Genomic DNA, 21,486 nt, shown 5'->3' on the forward strand with positions numbered 1-21,486 from the left:
GATTACTTTTTGATTCGGTACCCTGTATTTTGCATTACTCACCGAGACCGAAAAAATATTGATTTGTTAAAATGTTTATTACGACTAATTGTTAATATACATGTTTTGATTTCAATATTAATATATAAGAAAATAAATCAGAAGGGAGCTGAATTTTAAAATATAAAATTAGAAACAAACTATATACTCTATTGTTATGTGCTTTGAAGCACCGAAAATTACACAGTAATGTATGTCCTGTTTAAAGTAATCACTTTTAATCGATTTTTATTTGTTTGCGCAATCATGCTGTTAAATTGATTGCATTAACATATTTTATGTGTTTCTTGCGCATGCTTTGGCGCCTTGTTTTGAAGATGAGTCACGTGACTGCCTTGACATCAACAGCATAAAGCTATCGACAGTGGCTGCGGTGTCTGTTATTGCTGTGTGTTCGGGGAACTTTAATGCGATCTTAACATGTGGAAGCAAATAACATTTGTTTTGACGGTGTTGATAATCACAACAAACAATTTAGGTAAGTATATTAATTTTCTTGAAGAAGTTTAATCAAATTGGTATTTTATTTTATTTTTTTTCTAAATTAATTCATTTTTTTCCGCCGAATTCTATCTTCAATTAATTCCCTTGATGTGTAGAGTTTAATTTATTGCGAATATGCACAATAAGAATATTAGAAATTCATTGTCGTGTTTTGTATATTTCAGTGCAGTGTAAATTAGATGCATATCAATTTCAAAATGCAAATGAGCATACTGTAACGATTGCGTATATTTTATGCAAAATAGTCAAACTGTGGCAAACTTTTACGCACAAAGTAGAAATTAGTCATACTAAAATCAACAAAAAACAAACAATTGGGTTATTAAACACGATGGAGTTTGCTGAATTTGGGAATCAACTGTCCCATTGAAACACAAGCCCTAATTAGAAGCGGTCTCATTAATTCAGAAAAGGATAGGAAGCTACCGAGTGCGTTATGTATTTGTACTAAGGGGACGGGAAACCGCCATAGAAAATCTAACAATGACAATCTCAGGTTTAAGTAGCCTAAGATATAAATACGGGGGAACAGTAATATTTAAAGGAGGGCTTAGTCCCCCCTCTCCAAACACAAATAAAACTAAGAGGCTATAATTGTAAGAGATAGTTATATTTGTAAATCACGCTTGGATGTGTCAGTTCCTCTCCGACTTAAATACACTGACGATATGAATTTGTCTCGATCAAATGATGAATTACAAGTGTGCAGCTATTTATCATTTTATATCTTACACATGCCTATGTCTCTTCTATAGACACGCGAGTGTTAAGATAGATCAGGAAGAAATGAAATATATATAAAACTACATGTATTAAAGTATAAACTTCCTAAGGATTTGCAAATTTAGAATTTTTTCTATGTTTTTTCTCTCTTTTTTCCCCCTTAATTTTCCATGAATTTTTTAAAATAAGATTACACCATTGTATAAAATTATTCGCTAACATGTTTCTAGGGTGCATAGTGTAGTATTAATGTACATGTACATAAATCGCATGATGAAAATTGTCGTATATGTGGCATTCTGTAAATAAACATATTATGTTTTTGTAAATGGTTTATTTGTACATATACATTGAATTTATTAGGCTTTAGCCTTGCCTTGCATCAGACTTTGGACATAACAATTGTTCAGAGACGTTCAACACAAACACATTATATAGTAGATAATGATTATTCTCTTTTTACACACTTATAGGGCGTATATGTTTCTACATTTAATAGAGAGAAATTTTTGTACGTTCCCAGTCCAAGACAATTCCTATAATTAATCTGTAATCCAAATCAGTAAAATTGACTTACTAACATAAAAAGTTTACTGATTTTTGATGAGATAATACCTAATTGAGTTTCAGAAACCAAGTTTATCAGATACAGTCAAAGAAGTGTTTTCCGTTTTTTAAGTAGATCGCTTTTCTTGATCCCAAAAAGTCATTTTGTTCGATACTTAGGGTTGGTACTGATAATGATGTAATTTCAGACTTTTCGGCGCCTCACTGTCGCCACTGTATATACTTTGGGGCTGTAAACATGGGATGTAGGAAACTACACTACCATCCCTCTGGGTCACAGCAGAGTGATTGTGTGTCCTGTGTTCAAGACTTACTGTCGTAGTATGATACAAATAGATAATTTGCTTGAAATTTATTACGAACAAAATCCTTTCTCTCTCTCTCTCTCTCTCTCTCTCTCTCTCTCTCTTAAAGTTTTAATTATTCTTCTTTTTTTTTGGAGAAGTGGAGAAGCATATTCTTCTCGAGAGAGAATGTTTTAATCATTGTCCTCAATACCGGTTGCCTTTGAATACTAGTACATTGTAATGTCCCAGACATCATACATAAAGCATGCATCAAACATGCCTCATAAGCTGTACAAATTACGAGGCGAATTTTCCCACATCTGTCCCCCGTCTCCCCCAGACGAAACATTGTGCACACCACAGATTTGACACGCCGAGGCTCAATTGCCTTCAACAGATGAGAAAATTAATACAGAACTGGGTTTGTTTTTGCCACTGATAAGGCGTTTACAGAACATTAGAAATAACAGCATTCTTGTACTTATTGTCGCTCTTGCTTCTTTTGAAGAAAAAGATTTATGCTGAACAGTGAGACAGATTATAGAATTAGCTTCTGCTTAGAATTACAGAAGAAACGTTTCGCACCACCTGTTTCCTTACAAACTGATTAAAGGAAATACATTTCAAAAATACTTCATAATTATATTGCTGAAGAGTACATTGAGTCATCGTCATGTGATGCCAAAAATGTATATAACCTTTATTGTAATTCTTACAAGACTTATATCATAAATTTATGTACATGAAGGTACATACATTGTTATTGCTTTTTCGTATAGTTACATGTTATATTTGAATAATGAAAATAAGAATGATAAAAGAACTGTAATTGTAAGTGTTGTATATTTATATCCATGCACATAATTAAATACCACATGAAACATTAATTCATATTGTATATGTTCTAATTACTTGGGATTTACATCGACCCGCTAAATTACACGACATAAGTATACATGTATATATATCGACGACATTTTGAACAGTATAATCTGAATCTCCCGTTGTTTTACAGTTAACTCAGTGGTCATATGTACACCGCCGTGGAAAAAAGTACACCGCGGCTGTTACATGTTCAACAGGCATCTGTCCACATGGTACGATGCTCAGCAGGTCTGTCAAAGAAATGGGGGCTACCTGGCGTCCATGTCGAGCAGAGCAGAGGCGGTAAGGAGTATTCTTAGAACGCTACAATCAAATATTCACAGTATGAGCATATCACGTTATTTGTTCTAATTTTAATAAGGAAAATTGTTTTGAAGAATGTAGGTATTACATTTGGTGTTACGTAACTGATAACACAGAGAGAGAGAGAGAGAGAGAGAGAGAGAGAGAGAGAGAGAGAAAAGAGAGAATAGAGAGAATAGACGATAGATGTTACTTAACAGCTGTCATCACGATTTCCTCATATAAACATCACTTATAAACACGGTTAATTAAAAATATATACTCCCCGCACAGTGAGATATACAACATGTAATAAAAACGAAATCTAATCCCATCTCCGCCCCCGAAATACAGCGAGAGCTCACGAAAGAATGTGGGCCATTAGATTTTTTATTTAGCAATTCCATCAGCAACAAAAACCCAGCCTGTATCTATGATTACTTATAATAACTAGAAATTACGTCCAGGAAACACAATTACAATTTTTTTAAGATAAAGCTCTTCAGTATGTGGTATACTCTATTTGATTAAGACCGTATTACTAAATAAATGGAAACTTTACAAAAAAAAAAACCTCAGTGATTCATTTTTGAAATTGACCAAACATTCGCATACATGTATTAAGGTTTCTCCACCCTCGGTGTTTTTATGGTTTAATCTGTGTAATTTTTGTTTAAATTTGATGATTAATATGCAAACAATCAAATTGAAGTTAAATAATGGTATGTTGCAAATATTTTGTTCATGCTGTAGGAGCTAACACAGGTACACTATCAGGACAGTTATAGCAACGACTGCTCTCTTATCAAACATCACATTTATTTTAACTTATTTCGATATAATAAAGCAATTTTTAAAAGAAATTAATCGCAATCCTTTATTTTAAGTATTTTAACATTTTATGGCCATTTAAAAATTGCCAGTATGAAAGCTATCACATTTACAGTGCATTTTGATACGATTTTTCAACCATGAATATAAGTACAGTTTAGCAACATAAAACGTCTATAACTTTTGAAATAATGGTTAAAACTCACTGAAAATTGGTACATTTGTAATTCATTATATATCCTATCGAAATCTGCAAAGAAATGTTTACCTTGCCTGGTAAAAAATTATGAATTGTGGTCTCTGTCAAGTTTGCCTATATACGGTTTTATCAGTTTTTCATTGAATTCAGCGATTTCAACTCAAACTACTCTCTATGAATTGTTAAACATTGGTGTCATTTCACTTTACATAGCTTAAAATGTGTTAAACACAAGTATAAATCAAGAAATATTGGCAAAACTATGCACCACATAACACTATTATTATAACCGATAACGGTAAAATATTCCGGAATGCTCACAATGACGTCACACGACAATCGAAAGACCTTAAACAAATCAAAATAAGTTAAATGATACTTAAGTTATTTGTGAGAGTTTCTTTAACATGTTATTGAGGGCAATTTTAATCATGACAATTTATTTTGCACTAACAAACAAGATATAAATCTTATATTTTATTTATTTTACAAAGTTACAGATCAGTAGTACGGCTCAAGGTTACCGATAGATATCAAGGTCAAATTTTATTTCATAAAAGTTAGTCATTGCCGAGGATATTGGGTTAATTGTTTCTTAATCATAACAAACATGAGTTAATTCTGCGAATGTTTGTAGGTGCGGGTATTGCTGAACATCCACCCCCTGATCCGGACATCGTCTATGAAGCACTGGTGGCTGGGGTTGTCCCTCAATAAAACAATCGCCAAGTGGAAGTGGGAGGACGGAAGTGATCTCCAAACCAGTGTCATGTAAGGGGGGGGGGGGGGCACACTGCATTCTCATTGCAGTGCGGGGTCCATTGTATGGCGTATTTGATTATTACGAAGAACATAATAGGGGTTTAACAATCTGATGTCGAAATTGAATCACAAGTTTACAAATAAAATTTACGTTCAAGTGAAAGGCAGCAAATTAAGAATAGTATTTATAGAAATAATGTACTTAAAATTAGATTTATATCCCAAGTTACTTTGTCAAGTAAAGCGGAATTGTCAACATTAGTAATTTTAATATGATATTTCCACAACGTGTATTGCGGAATTTGTATTGCTGAAATTTTCAAATTAATATTGAAATCATTTAGACGATTATAAAAAATAAATGTTAACAATATAATTTCTGTTTTCAAGCTAGGTAATAATGGATGATTGTGTAGATTCTTAATACTGGTATAATTGTCTATGATCTAAGATGATGTTAATCAAGGAATTAAAACTAAATTTTTTTACCGAAGAATATTCTCGGTCAATGACTTCAAAGTTGCCATTTTTCTATCGTAAGAGGACAGCAGCGGATGTAGGTCTCATTCCGATAGGCTCAAGACTTCTCTTCGGAAATGTCAATCAGTTCCATCCCCCATTCCAAAAGTGTCTTTTCAACTGCCAGTCTAAATTCTTTATCTGCAATTCATTCTTACAAAACGCTTTTATTGGTAATTGCAATTCTCCATGAACTTGAAATATTTACAAAATATTAAAATGGATACATCCTATTGATCAATATATATACTGTTTTTCATATTTACCTGTCATATTGACTACTTTTCCCATGATTTTTTTTCATGAATTTTCGTCTTTAACATGTTTGTTGGTTATATTACAGTGCCTGGAAACCCGGTGAGCCCAACAACTCCCTGAGAGACGAACAGTGTGGCGAGATGAACATACAGGGCAAACTGAACGACCAGAAGTGTGACTCCCTCAACCCTTTCATCTGCGAGCAATACCCTCGTAAGTAGTTATCTTGATGATTGTTTCGACTACTCTTCATTGTTATACATATACAAAAATTTCTTCTTTGAATTATCGTGCATTGTAAGAAATTTAGAAGATCTGGTTTATTTTATCAGCGACCTTGCCGCCACCTTCCACAACAACAGTGGCGACAACTACGGACGACCCAGAAACAACCATGGACATGCTCACCCCCACCACGAGGAATCATGGGCACACAGTGAAGACAACCACCTTCTTCAACCTGAACAAGACAATTACTGTTGGGTACAAACAACGAGAGACGGTATCGGTACAACCTGGCGAAGAGAGCTTACCAGAAATGACCACTGGGTCAGACAAGTCGAGAGAAGAGAAACCCTTAACACATACTACAGACCCCACCAGCAACTCTTCAACGGGTAAATTGACTACTTCAAGGCCATCAAATATTGTGAAAACGACTTTAAAATCTGCTTCTTCGCGTCGTGATAAAACGACAAGAATGTCTTTGAATACGGATACAGTCCAATCATCTTCTGGACTTCACAAAACACGTGCCCCCAACGAAGCAGACGGAAATGTAGAAAAAATCCAATGCGACCCTCTGGAAGCGTACGATATATCTTGGCCAAGGGCAACCAAGGGGGAGGTAGTCAGCCGCCCTTGCAAGACTGGAACTGGTACGATTCCTTTATATCATAGTAATTGTCATTATTATTCATAGTTTTTAAATGTATTGACAGCCATATATTTACAAGGAATGACTATTTTCTCCACCATTTCTTAAGAAATCCGATTGTGTTTCATAAAGCAATGAAAAGAACGAAAAGAACTATTTACATGTAACTGTACTATATAGTACTTTATGTATCAACTCGTCCGCGTGCGTTGTACTATAAATGTACTTTTGACGTGACTATACGTTGTTTGAAAAACTAAGCAACTTTGAAAGCATGCTTTCCACGGATTTGCACGTGCTGACCTTAAACTTCCTAGTAGGTGTGGTAACCATGGTAACCTACACATACATGGAAGATTTGGTTGTTCCTTAAGTATAACGTGTTGATCAACAATAACGATACGTATTTTCAGTCACTTTTTAAGGATAATTGAGGAAGGATTCGGAGATAGATTGTAAGCATAAACAATAAACTGCTTTCTTTGGTGTTTTTATATGGTCTTTGAAGAAAGCGATCATTGCAGAAAAAAACAACTTGCTTACGACACCCAAAGATGCAGTTTACAAGTATTTTAAAATGAATTCTATGTGTTTTTATTTAGGGTTTGCCACGTGGACTTGCGATGAGAAAACAGCAGAATGGAGAGAAATGCCGAATATTGACGATTGTGTATCAAAAGATGTAAGAAAAAAACATCCAAACCACTCCTCTTAATATAACATATTGTATAACATACATTTATATAGAAGTCTATAATAAAGCGTATAAACTATCAATATAATCCGAATGTTCTTCAGATTGAGAGAATCCTTGACCAGACACTGAGTACGTCAGAGGACGTGTCACAGCTGACGGCAGATCTAGTGGACGCGCTACAGGCCGGGGGCGGGAGAACGGTGGCGGACATCGTCACCACAGCCCGGGTCCTCAAGTCTATCCCTGCCATTCAAGCTAAAGACGAGGAGGAATTCAGAACACTAGCTCAGGTAAAATTGAAGTGAATAGCTGTTGAATGTCTAATCCTTAATTTATAGTACATGTAACTCCTAATACACAACATAGTTTTGATTACCATCGGTACGATATCTATCATTTTCAAGTAAATTGTTTGTCTTACAAATTATTTTATAGGACACTATTTCGATCGGCAGTCTTTTGGTGAAACAAACAATGGACTCAACAGACCTGTCGTCTGCTGACAAAAAGCGCGCGGCGTCCGTCCTTCTGTCGGCCGTTGAGGAAGTCGCCAGCGAGCTGTTGGACTCCATTGACAAGCCAATAGCTTTCCAAACTAAATCCCACACTATACGTAAGACAAATTCATAATTTGTGATCATTTAAAAGAAAAAAAATATGAATCATGAAGACTATGAAATGGAAAAAATGAAATGCTTTTGGTTTTGTCCTGCAGTTGCCATGTTCTACGTTTTGGACGCCGCCTCTGTCACCGACTTGAATTTCAACACCGATGATTCTGGCTCCAATTTTCTTATCCCTGAACACACAATAAAACAATATAATAAAAGTAAGCGTTGCATTTCACATCTTCGTTTTCTTAAGGGTGTAGTTTGCATTACACAAATTGATACACGTATGATTTTGTTACTTTTGAATTTTAGATGGTTTGACAAAGGTTGTGTTTATGAAGCACTCAAACGCCGCTGATCTGCTTCCGGTCCCTGATATTAACTACACGATTCTAAAAGACATTCTCAGTGCCTCCATTCCTGGTTTTGATGTGAGGGATCTAAATGATCCTGTAACATTCACCATGAAACTACAGAGGAGCAGACGCTCAGGGTCCTCAATAGCTACTCCTCTGTGCTCCTTCTGGAATTTCTCCAAAGGGTAATATTTTGTGAATTCCTACTCCGTTCAAACATGTTACAAAATTATTCAATAATATCGAAAATCTATTGGATTTGTCAGTACAAGACGTGTTTTCTTCAATCTTTGTTAAAATTAGCCATACAATGTACAAGGAAAATGCCGTTTTGAAGAAAAAAAACGTTTTAAGTCTTCCAAAGAAAAATATTTAGCTAAACGTTTTGTGTTGACAGGTAGCAGTATCCATTTCTCCGTATGGCATTTTTCCTTTAAGGAAAATAATCTTAATCTTGAAAATAAACCACTTTATTAAAGATCACAAAGTCTATACCAAATACACATGTATATCAAAATAAGACACGGTTCATTATCTAAACTTAAAAGCATTCATACACTCTACATACTGTAAGTTTCCAACTATATTTCAATAAGGATTTTATATGCAATGTACATGTAATTTACTTTGAGTATATACGTATTTATTTTAATCTTTTGCAGAGAAGTAGGCGATTGGTCTCAGGAAGGCTGTTCTTTGAAGGAAGTGAACAACACACATGTGACTTGCCAGTGTGATCACCTGACAAACTTCGCGGTTCTGATGGACGTTTCGGGAGTAGAGGTCAGTATCAAACAAGTTGAAAAGATTTATTACTCTAGATGAATTCTGTGAATTTCTATAAAAAAAATAATGATAAAACTCTTATTTAATAGATAATTCACTTGTTTATTTATTTCCACAGCTGGGTTATCAACATGTGTTGTCTCTGACCTTCATAAGTTATATTGGTTGTATCATTTCCATCATCTTTCTGGCCACCAGTTGGTTAACATTTCAATGTCTAGGGTAAGAACTCATTTTAATACAATTGGTCAATTTAAACCTGTTTAATTAATTGCACTGTACTGTTGGAATACAATTTGTGACCTCACCAAGTGTATGGTGCCGTGGCCAGGATTTTGCCTAATATATCAAACCTTAATTTAATAACCAGCCTTTATTTTTGTTAATCCTTGTAACTGTTATTTTCTTTATTTAGGTCATTACAAGGTGAAAGGAACTCAATTCACAAGAATCTTGTATTCTGTCTCTTCGCAGCAGAGGTTATCTTTGTTTTTGGCATTGGGAGAACGGAACAAAAGGTGCGAAAACCTGATTAAAATATTTGACATTATGTATTTATAACTTTTTGGAAAGCTATACACACCCTTCATCAAGTAATTATTCTTTCTTATTATATTTCACAAAGCTATGAGATTTTTCATGCATTATTGTCAAACAATTTGTGATTTATAAACATTTTGACAGAACCCATCTGTCGCACTACATAAACATGCCGGTAACCTTGGTTCTATTTTACCTCCCTAGGTCGCCTGTGCCGCCATAGCGCTTCTCTTGCACTTCTTCTTTCTGTCTGCCTTCACTTGGATGTTGATGGAGGGGATACATATCGTTGTCATGTTGGTACAAGTCTTTGATGCCGCCAAATCCCGGCTCAAATACTACTATCTCGTTGGCTACGGTACGTTCGATAAACTGTTCAATCATCACATCTAATGTACCTTAACTATATTGTATATTATTTGATAATAGATGTTGATACTTCTATTTTTTATTAAAACAAGCATTCTGAGAGTATTGCATAAGCAATACACGTCCCCTACCGGTTTGTATTATTCTATGAAAGGTTCCAAGCACACAGCTATTTCAGAGCTATTGTAAACGAGATGTCAGCTTTAATCAGAGATAAAAGAACAGAGGAAATTAAAACTATAAAGTTGATATAGAAATTAAATAGGAAATAGGTAAATTAATACTCTTTATTTCATCTCCTGTAATTTCGCCAAGTCTATTCTGTATTCGCTGGTAAAAATTTGTGAAAACAATGCACTGTTATGCACAAAATAATTTCTTATCGTCTTCTGTACCCCGAATCAAACGAAACAGTTAAACAGCCCAACCCGACAACGAACCCGATTGTAATAATACTACAAAAAAACCCTGCCGATTAAATTTACAACACAATGCTTGACACTATTTTATAGAATTTATTTGTTTGTTAGAAATGATAAAAGGAATGGTACAGGAAGAGGAATGGTACAAGTAACGCACGATATTATTACTGACTACATACTGACCTCGTTTATTCAGGTACACACCGAACCCGATAACGAACCCGAACATTAAAAAATTGGAATATAAAAAATTAATTTTTTCGAAAATATGTCAATCAGACGCTACAAAAGTGTAAACTTGATCTGTAGTTTGACATTTTAAAGCTGTTCAGCAAGTTTCATATTATTCCTCAAATGCATAAAGAAAAAAAGTGTGGAAAACTGAAGTGGGACAGACAGACGGACTGACAGACGGACAGACAGACGGACGGACGGACGGACAGACGGACTGACGGACGCAGAGGAAAGCTATAGTCCCCTCCGGTGAAACCGGTAGGGGACTAATAACTTACTTAAAATGCCGACTGATGTAATTACTACATATACCGGTATGTATAGGATGTAAACTTGAACTAAAATAGAAAAACACATAATACAAAAACCTATATTCTTAAGAAAGGAAAATACTTTTTTGATAGGCCCATGTTCAGTATTCTTTTCTTTATTGCTTTTGGTAGGCTGTCTCGATACATTTAGCGAGGAGTTTATAGTATAACAACTGTTATATATGTACATGCGTCGTTTTTTTGTTTTGTTTTTTTTGTTTTTGCTTTTATGTTTTTTTGGGGGGCGGGAGGGTGGCAAAAAAGGTGATAGTGTGTTTAATTCCCTTCTTCTAGAATCAAGAAACCCAATAACTAATAAACAATATTGTGACGTACAGTTGTGAGCTTTGAGCCGGATGCAAATGTTTACTGTCTGAAAATAATGAGATTGATCATGAAATTTAAAAGTCTTTAAGATTCAATATGGCGGAAATCAACAATAGGCAAAATCTAATTAAACATTTGCTCTTAGGACATATAATGTTTTGTTTACGCCCTTTCTTCCGAAGGTCGAACGTTCAAGTGGTCTTAGGTTTCGATCTTATTTCATCCTCGTGTTAATTTGCCAAAACAGGAAATGGAAAAGAAAAATTGTCTGTCTCAAGTTAAGCTTTTGAACACCCTACTTAGTTGATACTTACATGTAAAAAAAAAAAAAAAACCCAAAAAAACAAATGTGTCTTAGGCGCAACCCAATTAAGATTTTAATTATTACATGTAATACTTAAGTTGTTTACACAAAATTTCTAATCTTGCATATCACACTCAAAAATATGAAGAAGTATAAGGCAGGGTTGGTTTATATTGTTTAAATAAAAACCAAAAGTTAATCAATTCATGAATTTTTTGGATTACGTTCAAAGAACAACCAGTTTTGTCAAAGTTGATATTCAAACAATCTATGAATTACTTTTCTTGAATATCATACTAATATTTGAAAATGAAATATAAAATAGATTTAACTTGTCTATATAAGCAATCTGTAGTGTCTGCTGTCGCTGCTTTATATATAATTTACAGCTATTTTTATAGATTAGATTAGATATTAAAATAATAATTGATAAACGTTATTGGACTATACATTACAAAATCGATTCGTCACAAAGACCCTGGATAACATAAGTATATGTCCTAACAATCTGTGTACTTCTCCAACAGGTGCCCCAGTCATAGTGGTCGCTACAACAGCTACCACGGACTTCACGGCGTACGGCACCGACAACTAGTAAGTGCGGCTATCTCTACTTTTTTATCCTTTCCATAGCCTTTAAGCTTTAAGTTAACAAAATAATTTTATGAATATCATTTTTTCAACTTTTTTTCTCCCTATCGTTAACCTTTGAGTGATAAAATAAATATCAATATGATTACGACATTGGTTTTTTTTTGCTGTACAGTTGTTGGCTGACGACACAGAATTGGTTTATTTGGAGTTTTGCGGGCCCGGTTGCTCTTGTGTTGGCAGTAAGTATCTTATGACATTCTAGGTGTCCCGAGAGATTTGATCTGCTCCGTTGTGTCATGTGTGCTATTTTTTCCAGTAAAGTTAGACACTCATAAAATACTGGTATACTTTAACATTAATTTTGCATTTCATGATTGTAGGTAAATGCCATAGTACTCTCTTATTCCATGTCAATGGTTTGCAGACATTCCGCTTACGTGTTTTCTCAAGATCGTTCACAATCTGGAACGTTTAGGTACATACACATATACTCTCTCTCTCTCTCTCTCTCTCTCTCTCTCTCTCTCTCTCTCTCTCTCTCTCTCTCTCTCTCTCTCTCACACACACACACACACACACACACACACACACACACATATTTAGCAGCGACATTTTATATTTTAGAGCTTGGATTCAGGGAGCCTTGGCTATCGAGGTTCTGCTCGGTTTGACCTGGGTGTTTGGATATTTTTTCATCAATAAGGAGACGGTGGCAGTAGCTTACATATTCACCATACTCAACAGTCTTCAGGGACTTTTCATCTTTATATTTCATTGTGCAATGAATAGAAAGGTAAAAAAAAACAAAGATCTACTTTTTCACCTCAATCAGCGTATGTGTTCAAATATTTTGAGTCAAATTTACTCTTATTTTGTTAAATTATAGGTAAGAGGTGAGTACAAGAAACTTGTACGTCTCAGCAAGAGAGCGCCCTCAACAACCACCAAACCACAGTCGAACACCGCCCGGAAGCAGAGTGGATCTTATGAACTCTATGTTCCTTCCTCCTAACTTTGAAGAGTTCCAATCGCCATTTGTGCTGTTTGCAGATTGCGACGTCTTATAAAGTGTACTTACCTGACATTTGATCGTGTGAAATAACACACTAATATTGATGATCCAAAGTTGTACAGATCTAGAACTGTGATTTATAACGATGCGCATGCCCTAAGCAGTGTAAGAGATCATAAGATATTACGCATTGTTTGGGGGGGGGTCGTTCAAAAGTCGATAGGCGTAATATTTTTTAAAGATACATAATGATTTATGTAATTATAGTTTAAGGAAAACAATTATGTGTCATCTAATAGGAGTCTTGACCGCCGAAGGAGATAAAACGGTTAAAAATAAATGTAATGCAAAGTGTTTATGAAGTGGGCATCTTATCTAAATGTGTAGTAGAAAAAAAAACACTTTTATTTTGCTTAAAATTTACCGAGTTCTGTCTCAGGCTGAGTAAAGTTCCCGGATCAAACTCGTGCAATACTGTTATGTTTACGTGTACATTTTATTTTTATATCATAATGACCTGCAGTATTATAGAAATGTCATAATGAGATAAACTAAATGTGGATCATTGCTTTTGTAAATAGATTTTTCTTCTTTCTTATTCATTTTTGTGGATCGTTTTAGCACAATTGTAGAATTTTAAGGGTAACAAAGACATTTCCTTATTTTTTTTTGTATGACGAGAAAATGAATTTGTAGAAATTATGTCTGTTTTATTTGTTGTGTATAGTTTTTTCTTAAAATGTTGACCCAAATTTATTGTACTTGATAAGTGCATATATTATACTTTTTTCTGTAATAAAAAAGTCCCATACACAATTGCAATAATGTATAAAATCACAAAAGTTTCTATAGAGATTATGAAATGTATAAAACCCAGTTTTCGTATAGAAATGTGTTTCGTACTGTATGTTTATTTTTCATGATAATATACAATGTACTGATATTTTGCTCAGGGTTGTATATATATAATTTCACAAGGTCCTTTAGCGATGTACATTTATCACTGCTAATATTAAAAAAATATTCGGAATCGTCATTGTCTTTAAGTGCTTCCAGAATTAAACAGTATGACTGCATGATTAAAATACATATTGTTCTAAGTATTTAAAATTTTGCTGAAACTTTTTATAACAAAAGAAGAGGACACACCCACCATACATGTATATGTTGTTGACCTGTCCGTCTGTATGTTGACTTGTTGTTTTGTTGTAGCTGTAAAGGTTTGTTGTTTTTGTTTGCTATAAATGATGCTTCACTGCCAAGTACTAACGTTTGTCTACATGTTTACCAATCATTTTGTACTCAATTTTATACATTCTTTTACAATAAATTGTTTTACGTATAGTTTTGTTTTCACATTTTCCATAAAATACCAAGTTTCCAAACACAATAATCAATACTGTATAGCTTAATTTGTTAAAAAACATTAATCCTTTTTAGAATATTCTCCCTTCGACCCTTTTGTTCACTTTTTGGATATGTGTAAAATCTAAAGAAGGGTTTTTTTTTTGGTCATACCAGGACCGATAGAAGCCTATGGAGTATCTCAATTTGATTTACCTCGAATTTGATCGAGCGTTTTTCCCATTCCAAATTTTGGAATTTCAAATGTTAATCATGTTTTTTAGAAAACGACGCCCTATTAAAGTTATTAATTGTACGTAGCCAAGCTATTAGAGCAGTAGATACACGAATTGACCCTGAGCGCCTCCTCTTACACTTGAACCATCTTTATGACATACATTACAAACAGGACCTTACATGGACGTTCCACGAATACTATAGAGGATTAAGATGAAGTGTGCCCGCCACCGAGGAGACACAGACATTTGGTAGAAACAGTTGACCTTCACCCCATTCTCTGGAGTTTATTGTATTATATTTGAAAGAGAAAATAGTATTTCAAGTACGTGTACACTAATATCAAATTGGATATTGAAATTATACCCTGTCGTCTTCTCCAATGATGAAATACCAGGACCGGGTGGTATAACAAGACAAGATACCTCGTTTTGACACAGGGAAACCATGAAAACTGTCATTTTTAGTTCATTTTTTGTATCGGGAATATTTCATTGACCTAGAATATTCATTGGATAGAAAATTTTAAAATACGTGTATAACCTTCCATTCTTCGTATTGAGATGTGTAAAACTTTTTAAGAGGTTCTGTTGTAGTGAAATTTCAGCATTGTCATCCGCGATATTCAGTATAGCAGTATAATGCAATGATAGAATATTCATATCATATTATACATGACTACAAGTACAGTACCGTCAACGCGGATCCCGTATTTTCCGCGCACCCCCGCGGTCCAAATTGCAACGCGGTTTAAACACCTGTCTCAGGTAAAAACCGCGTGCCCCCGCGGTTCAATCACCCATAATGACAACACCCCCGCGGTTTGAACGATCGATTACAGGTGTTAAAAAGTATCGAAAAGGAACACGAGTTATCTCCCTCGATTAAAAAAATATAATATGCATTAAACATAAATATAAGTTAACAAATGCATAAAGATAATCATGATCCTTTTATAGAAAATCACATAGTTTGAAGGTAAATATTTCTTTTTTTATAGTTGCTGTTTATTTGGTAATACTGGGGTAATATTTGAATTCTAATCATTTAAAGCTGTTATCTGTACAATCTAAGGTAAAATGAGCCATGCCCGCAGGTGGTTAAAAAATCATGCTTTACTAACTTATTGATATATCGATATACGATTAAATTAAATTTTAAAATCTAACCCCAAAAATGTAAAATTAATAAGACTTATTTACTTAAATTAAATATTTTACTTTATAAATATTCAGGTATGTATATTTTTATTTTCAATATCATTTTATCCTATGAAACCGTTAAAAATTCATTCAAAATTTAAAAGTGGCTTAATCGCTTATATTACGGAAAATCACGACTTTATAATTGCTGTAGCAAGCGTCATTGTTTTGATAAAAAAAATTATAATTTGTTCGGAAAATTGATTTCAACCAGCTCTGTAGACCGACTAGTTGTAGCCTCATAAAAACAATTGCTCACAATTAAATGTTCAAAGAAAAATCAGTTCTCCTAATTAAAACACAAAGGAAAAAGGTACTCATAATTAAGATTGTATGATTCTTCACATCGCACGGGTTTTATTCAGTTTTAAACTAAGTGTTGCCCTGAAAGATACAGTGTATATACACGTATATTCTGTGATTTTCATAAAACAATGGCTAGGCGTTCTGGTGTGCGTGAAGATAGACATTTCTTTACAAGAAATGGAATGAGGTTGTTACATCACAAAACAATGGGAAGTTGTACATGTTATTAAATGCATACATCTCGAGTTACTTTTAAAAAAACTCAAATGCCAACTATTTTTGTACACATTTCCTTCATTGTGTATATTAATTATAAGTCGCGATCATTTCCTGTGTATAGTGATTAACAAACCTAGGGTAGAAAGCCACATGCTCTAGGGGTTTTCACACCTATTCAAGACAAAAGAAAATCTCCAAATTGCGTACGGCTTCGTCTAACCGTACACCTATCTTACAGAGTAGGCTTCTTGATTGAGTGTCGCCGATCTTGATTTTATCTACGATCTTTATGTGTGTGAGTGAGAGAGAGACTGAGACAGAGAGAGAGAGAGGGTAATGCTCTTTAGCCCCCACCCCACCCCCCCCCCCATCCCCCCACGACGCGACTGCATTAAATTGAAATATACTAATATAAAATTTTTCTAAGTTTGGTATTCATAAAAGACATTGTATGCAGTTTCAGTCTGAGTCCACGTGCTTCACCTGTCAATCAAATCAGCCCGCGAGCAGCACCACGTGCTTCTTCCTTGATAAAGGAAAACAGTTTCGTTCTATTAGTCTTCGGGGAAAAAAGAAGTTTGTCTAACAATAAGGTAGTTAACACTGTTTATGGTGTTTAGTTTAATGCTTGACACTGTGTTTGTGAAGTTTAGTTCGTATACAACGTTATTTAAACACTGTTAAAAAGAAAACTAATTCTCTCTCTCTCTCTTTTCGGGGGAAGAGACATGTTAAACACCTTTTACAGTTTAAGAAGGCAGTAAAATGAAACAATTATTTATTGTCACTGTTAAATAAATTGTTTGATATACGGGTAGAATTCCTGGATGTCACTTGTTGCAAGGAATATCCACCTGCCTCATACCCGTGTATTCTGTGCGTTCAAGCGAAGAGTGATTTCCTGTCAGTGCGATGGTTTCACACCTTTGTGTAAAACAATTGAGACAAATACAGTTAACTTTGACAGTCATTAAACGTTGGAAAGGGGGTACAAAAAACGTTATAATTCGCTACAGATACGACATATGTGTAGTAGCTTCATATTCAACACACATCAAATGATATCAATATCTTTTTATATTTTAAGGGTAAAGTAAAATTTTTCATATTTTGCCGTTGATCGTATGGTATACGTACACCGCGTAGCGTGTGCTTGTCAAGGACTAGGTTAATTGTCTTGAGTATCGACAGTCTCTCTCTCTCTCTCTCTCTCTCTCTCTCTCTCTCTCTCTCTCTCTCTCTCTTGTTATTACTGTTAGTAAAATTGTTTGAAAAACAAATGAAATTCCTGATGGTCACTCGTTACACGGATTATCCACCTGTCTTATATGTACATGTACCAGTGTATTCTGTGCATATAAGCGTAGAGTGATTTCCCGTCAATGCGATGGTTTCACACCTTTATGTTAAACAATTGGGACTAAAGTCAAGTACAATTTACATGTACTTTCACAGTCATTAAAACGTTGAAGAGGTGGAGGGGCGGTTACGAAAAACGGTATTCGCAGCTGATACTACATGTACATTTGTGTTGTAGCTTCATATTGAACTCACATAAAATTATGTCAATATAATTTAGTATTTTTAGGGTTGAGTAAAATTTTCATATCATGCCGTTGACCGTAGGTAAACGTTCTCCGTGTAGCATGTGCCTGTCACGGACTAGATTAATTGTCTTGAGCATCGAGAGAGTGCCGTACAACGAGCTACAAACTGATATGGATTAAAACATTTTTGTAGTCGGAAATGTTTAAAATCATTAAAAAATCGAAAAATAATGTTTTATAGTTCTAACCCTCTCCGTCATGTAGATTACATTATAAAAATTACTAAATATTTTTGAAATAATAGGTATATCAACAGTTACATGAAAATTATTACGGGTGCAGATGATTCTTTAATTAAATATCTCTAAAATAATCGATAAGGAGTTTTGAAAACGTGCATTTAAAATACGTAATCATTTTAATGTGTGAAATGAAAACAATACATCAGACATGGCTAGTATAGAATGACTCTCAGTGTTAGGTGGCCGTCTAATTGTCTAATAGCATACAGGTAAAAATCTCCGATCACCTTGTACAACGGTAGGCCACACCGCCGCGGTTTAAACATGGCTGCAGCGAGGACCGCGATGAATTAACCGCGATGGTGTAACGCGGAAAGGATTAAATAACCGCGGGGGGAGCGCGGTCAAATACGGGATCCGCGTTGACGGTACTGTAAGTTGTGGGTATCGTAAGGTCTTAAAAATTGTGTCCAAACCTCTTCAATTCACATGTAGGTACTTTTTTTATTATGATTATTTCCACAATTATTTACAGTTGTATATATGAAATTTCACTGGAATTTAACAGGGATTTAAGGCGTAAATAGCAAAGATCACATTTTGTTTTGAAGACGACTTCATATTTTATTTAAAAATAAAACTTTATCATGATATTTGGTTCAACATACATGTATTTCTGCATATTGCTATCATAATAAATGTCAAAGAAAATTGCCATCAACTCTCTCTCTCTCTCTCTCTCTCTCTCTCTCTCTCTCTCTCTCTCTCTTCAAAATAAGAACTTATTTCAGTTAAACATATATAATTTAATAGATTTTACTGAAGAAAAATAAAGAAAAATTTTGAATCTCTGTTGGGAACCTGAAGGAAATAATCAATAGTGTCCTTGATCATGAATCAAATTGGTATTTTGTAGGAGTCTTAAAAATAAAATCTAGAACGTCTTAAAATATTGGAGATGTAGCTGATCAGTAAACACACAACAGTTCATAACTCCCTAACGTTCGTGTTATAAATCCCGCCAAGCACAGTAACTTGCAGCATCAAGTGTTCAGATTCTATTACAAAATGTTCATTGCAAAAACTGCACATCAAGACAGTTTAATATCCTGTTCATATGGTCACATTAGAGTTGATGGAGAGAAGTTTCTGGTTGGTGTTCTTGGAGCGTTGTTTGTGAGTAGACTTCGTAGTGCTGCGTTGACGCAAAGATTTAAATTGTTCTGGACTGGCGCATTTAAATATTTGCCTCTGAGGTTTAGGTAAGACCAGGGGGTTTGCTACCAAACTGTCTTTTTCAGTTCTTGGTTTGACGTAGCCTGACGTATCCTCGGGTTTTGTCACTGTAGTGCACCGAATTTGAGGAAACCCGCCTAAACTGTCAGAAGAAATCTCTGATCTGAACGAATTCATTCCAGGGACTTCACATGAATATTTCATATCCTGACCTGTTTCCATCATTCCTGGCAGCGTGTCAGCTGGATGGATAAATCCTGGGAAGGAATATTCCATCTCCTTATCTGAGTTCATGACTCCAGGCAGCGTGTCAGCTGGATGGATGTATCCAGGGAAGGAATATCCCATCTCCTGATCTGAGTTCATGACTCCAGGCATCGTGTCAGCTGGGTGGATATATCCAGGGAAGAAATATCCCATCTCCTGATCTGAGTTCATGACTCCAGGCAACGTGTCAGCTGGGTGGATATATCCAGGAAAGTTATCGAAAAATCCTACTTCCTGATTTGGATCAATGACTCCAGGCAACGTGTCAGCCGGATGGATGTATCCAGAGAATGGGTCGGGATTAATGTACCCATATTGCTCCTCTCCATTCAGGTAGTCGCTTTTACCTGTTTGTTGAAGGTAGCCGAATCCTTCTTGATTACCGGTAACCATGCTCACTATTTCTGCAATCTTCTCAGGACCCAGGGATTGGCTGAACATATCCTGTTTGATTCGGACAATCCTTCTTGGTTTTGAAGGGTCTAAGGGGTTGTCCGGGGGACGGGGAATATGCGCCAATGGAAGATTGTTCTCGTTTTGTTCATTTGTTTTATCTTCTTGGTATGCAGTCATTTGCTTTGGAGCAGGTCTGGACTTCTTTTTTTTGGCTTTCTTTTCCTTCTTTTCTGCTTTGTCGATTTTTTGTTTGATACTCATTAAGTCCAAGCAAGCTAGAGGAACTCTGGGTTTCTTTACGTCAGGTTGAGATAAGTTGTCGGGGCTGATGCAGGGATTGGGTCTGGTTAATGCGGCATTGTTGTAACATCTAGATGGAGCATGAACATCCCACAGATTTGGCAGTGCTTCGTACTTTTTACCGGTAGCTGTGAGCGGAAGGGGTTTCTGCCTCGGAATAGTAGGAATATCTTCCAATCCGTGCATTCGATTAGTTGTCGTTATGTCTGGAACGATGTTGTACATTTTGTCGTGCATAAACACTGGCTTCTTTGTGAGTTTTGATTCTTTTCTTCCCATCTAAAATAAAAAAAATTATTGATTTTTTTAATTTTTGTAAAGGAACAAGAGGCTAAAATTATTTAGTAGAAGACAAGTTTTATGTTAAAGAGGAAAGAAAATTCTATATTCTGGGAAATATTTTGCCTTAAATGAATGACGATAGCGGTATACTTTCTTGTTTTTATTTAAAGTAGTCCGACAAACTTTAATTATTACATTGTTAACGTTAATTTTGTTATATTTTACTTGTGCATCATACTATATGTAAAACAAATCTTTTTTCACTATAGGCTTATCAGCTCTAGTTCACCATCCATAAATATTACTATCACGAAAATTGAATAAGAGTTCTGGGGAAAAAAACTGTAAAACAAACATTACCTTGAAAGTATTTGCCAAAACAAATAGAAGAATGAAGAGCGTAGATATTTGCGTGCCAATTCGATTTATCTGCTTAGCGATAGATCACGTGACTGATCATTATGACGTCATAAACATTATTGCGTCAAAAAATCAATGAACATTATTTTCGGATAATTGACTTTGTTACGCGTTATTCAAATCATTTTATCTTATTTTTGCCAATATGTTTAAAATACAATATTTTGAGGTTATTTCTTTGAGGTTATTTCT

At 34.9% G+C, this 21,486-nt stretch overlaps 2 protein-coding genes across 2 annotated transcripts; one reads left to right on the forward strand and one right to left on the reverse strand.

Annotated features, from left to right (window-relative positions):
- The first annotated feature begins 364 nt into the window (after nt 1-364).
- Nucleotides 365-14,640, forward strand: LOC128165594 (adhesion G protein-coupled receptor L3-like). Its single transcript, XM_052830285.1, has 19 exons — nt 365-517; nt 3,136-3,287; nt 4,955-5,088; nt 5,942-6,069; nt 6,189-6,734; nt 7,336-7,415; nt 7,532-7,720; nt 7,866-8,043; nt 8,146-8,259; nt 8,354-8,582; nt 9,060-9,180; nt 9,302-9,405; nt 9,599-9,701; nt 9,928-10,081; nt 12,218-12,284; nt 12,457-12,523; nt 12,665-12,759; nt 12,909-13,077; nt 13,171-14,640. The coding sequence occupies exons 1-19, from the start codon at nt 460-462 to the stop codon at nt 13,294-13,296; spliced, it is 2,814 nt and encodes a 937-aa protein (XP_052686245.1). The 5' UTR covers nt 365-459; the 3' UTR covers nt 13,297-14,640.
- Nucleotides 14,641-19,344: 4,704 nt separating this feature from the next.
- LOC128164499 (uncharacterized) lies at nt 19,345-20,871 on the reverse strand. The gene has a single exon (XM_052828377.1). It carries the CDS (start codon nt 20,869-20,871, stop codon nt 19,507-19,509), a length of 1,365 nt encoding a protein of 454 aa, XP_052684337.1. The 3' UTR covers nt 19,345-19,506.
- Between the last annotated feature and the right edge of the window lie 615 nt (nt 20,872-21,486).

The sequence above is a fragment of the Crassostrea angulata genome, chromosome 10 (genome assembly GCF_025612915.1).
Source record: "Crassostrea angulata isolate pt1a10 chromosome 10, ASM2561291v2, whole genome shotgun sequence".
Classification (NCBI taxonomy): domain Eukaryota; kingdom Metazoa; phylum Mollusca; class Bivalvia; order Ostreida; family Ostreidae; genus Magallana; species Magallana angulata.

Excerpts from the sequence above, each read along its gene's own strand:
- LOC128165594 (XM_052830285.1), top strand. The coding sequence starts at position 460 with ATGTGGAAGCAAATAACATTTGTTTTGACGGTGTTGATAATCACAACA. Across the intron at positions 6,735-7,335 it reads CCCTTGCAAGACTGGAACTG|GGTTTGCCACGTGGACTTGC; the intron begins GTACGATTCCTT and ends GTTTTTATTTAG. Across the intron at positions 12,285-12,456 it reads GCGTACGGCACCGACAACTA|TTGTTGGCTGACGACACAGA; the intron begins GTAAGTGCGGCT and ends TTTGCTGTACAG.
- LOC128164499 (XM_052828377.1), bottom strand. The coding sequence starts at position 20,871 with ATGGGAAGAAAAGAATCAAAACTCACAAAGAAGCCAGTGTTTATGCAC.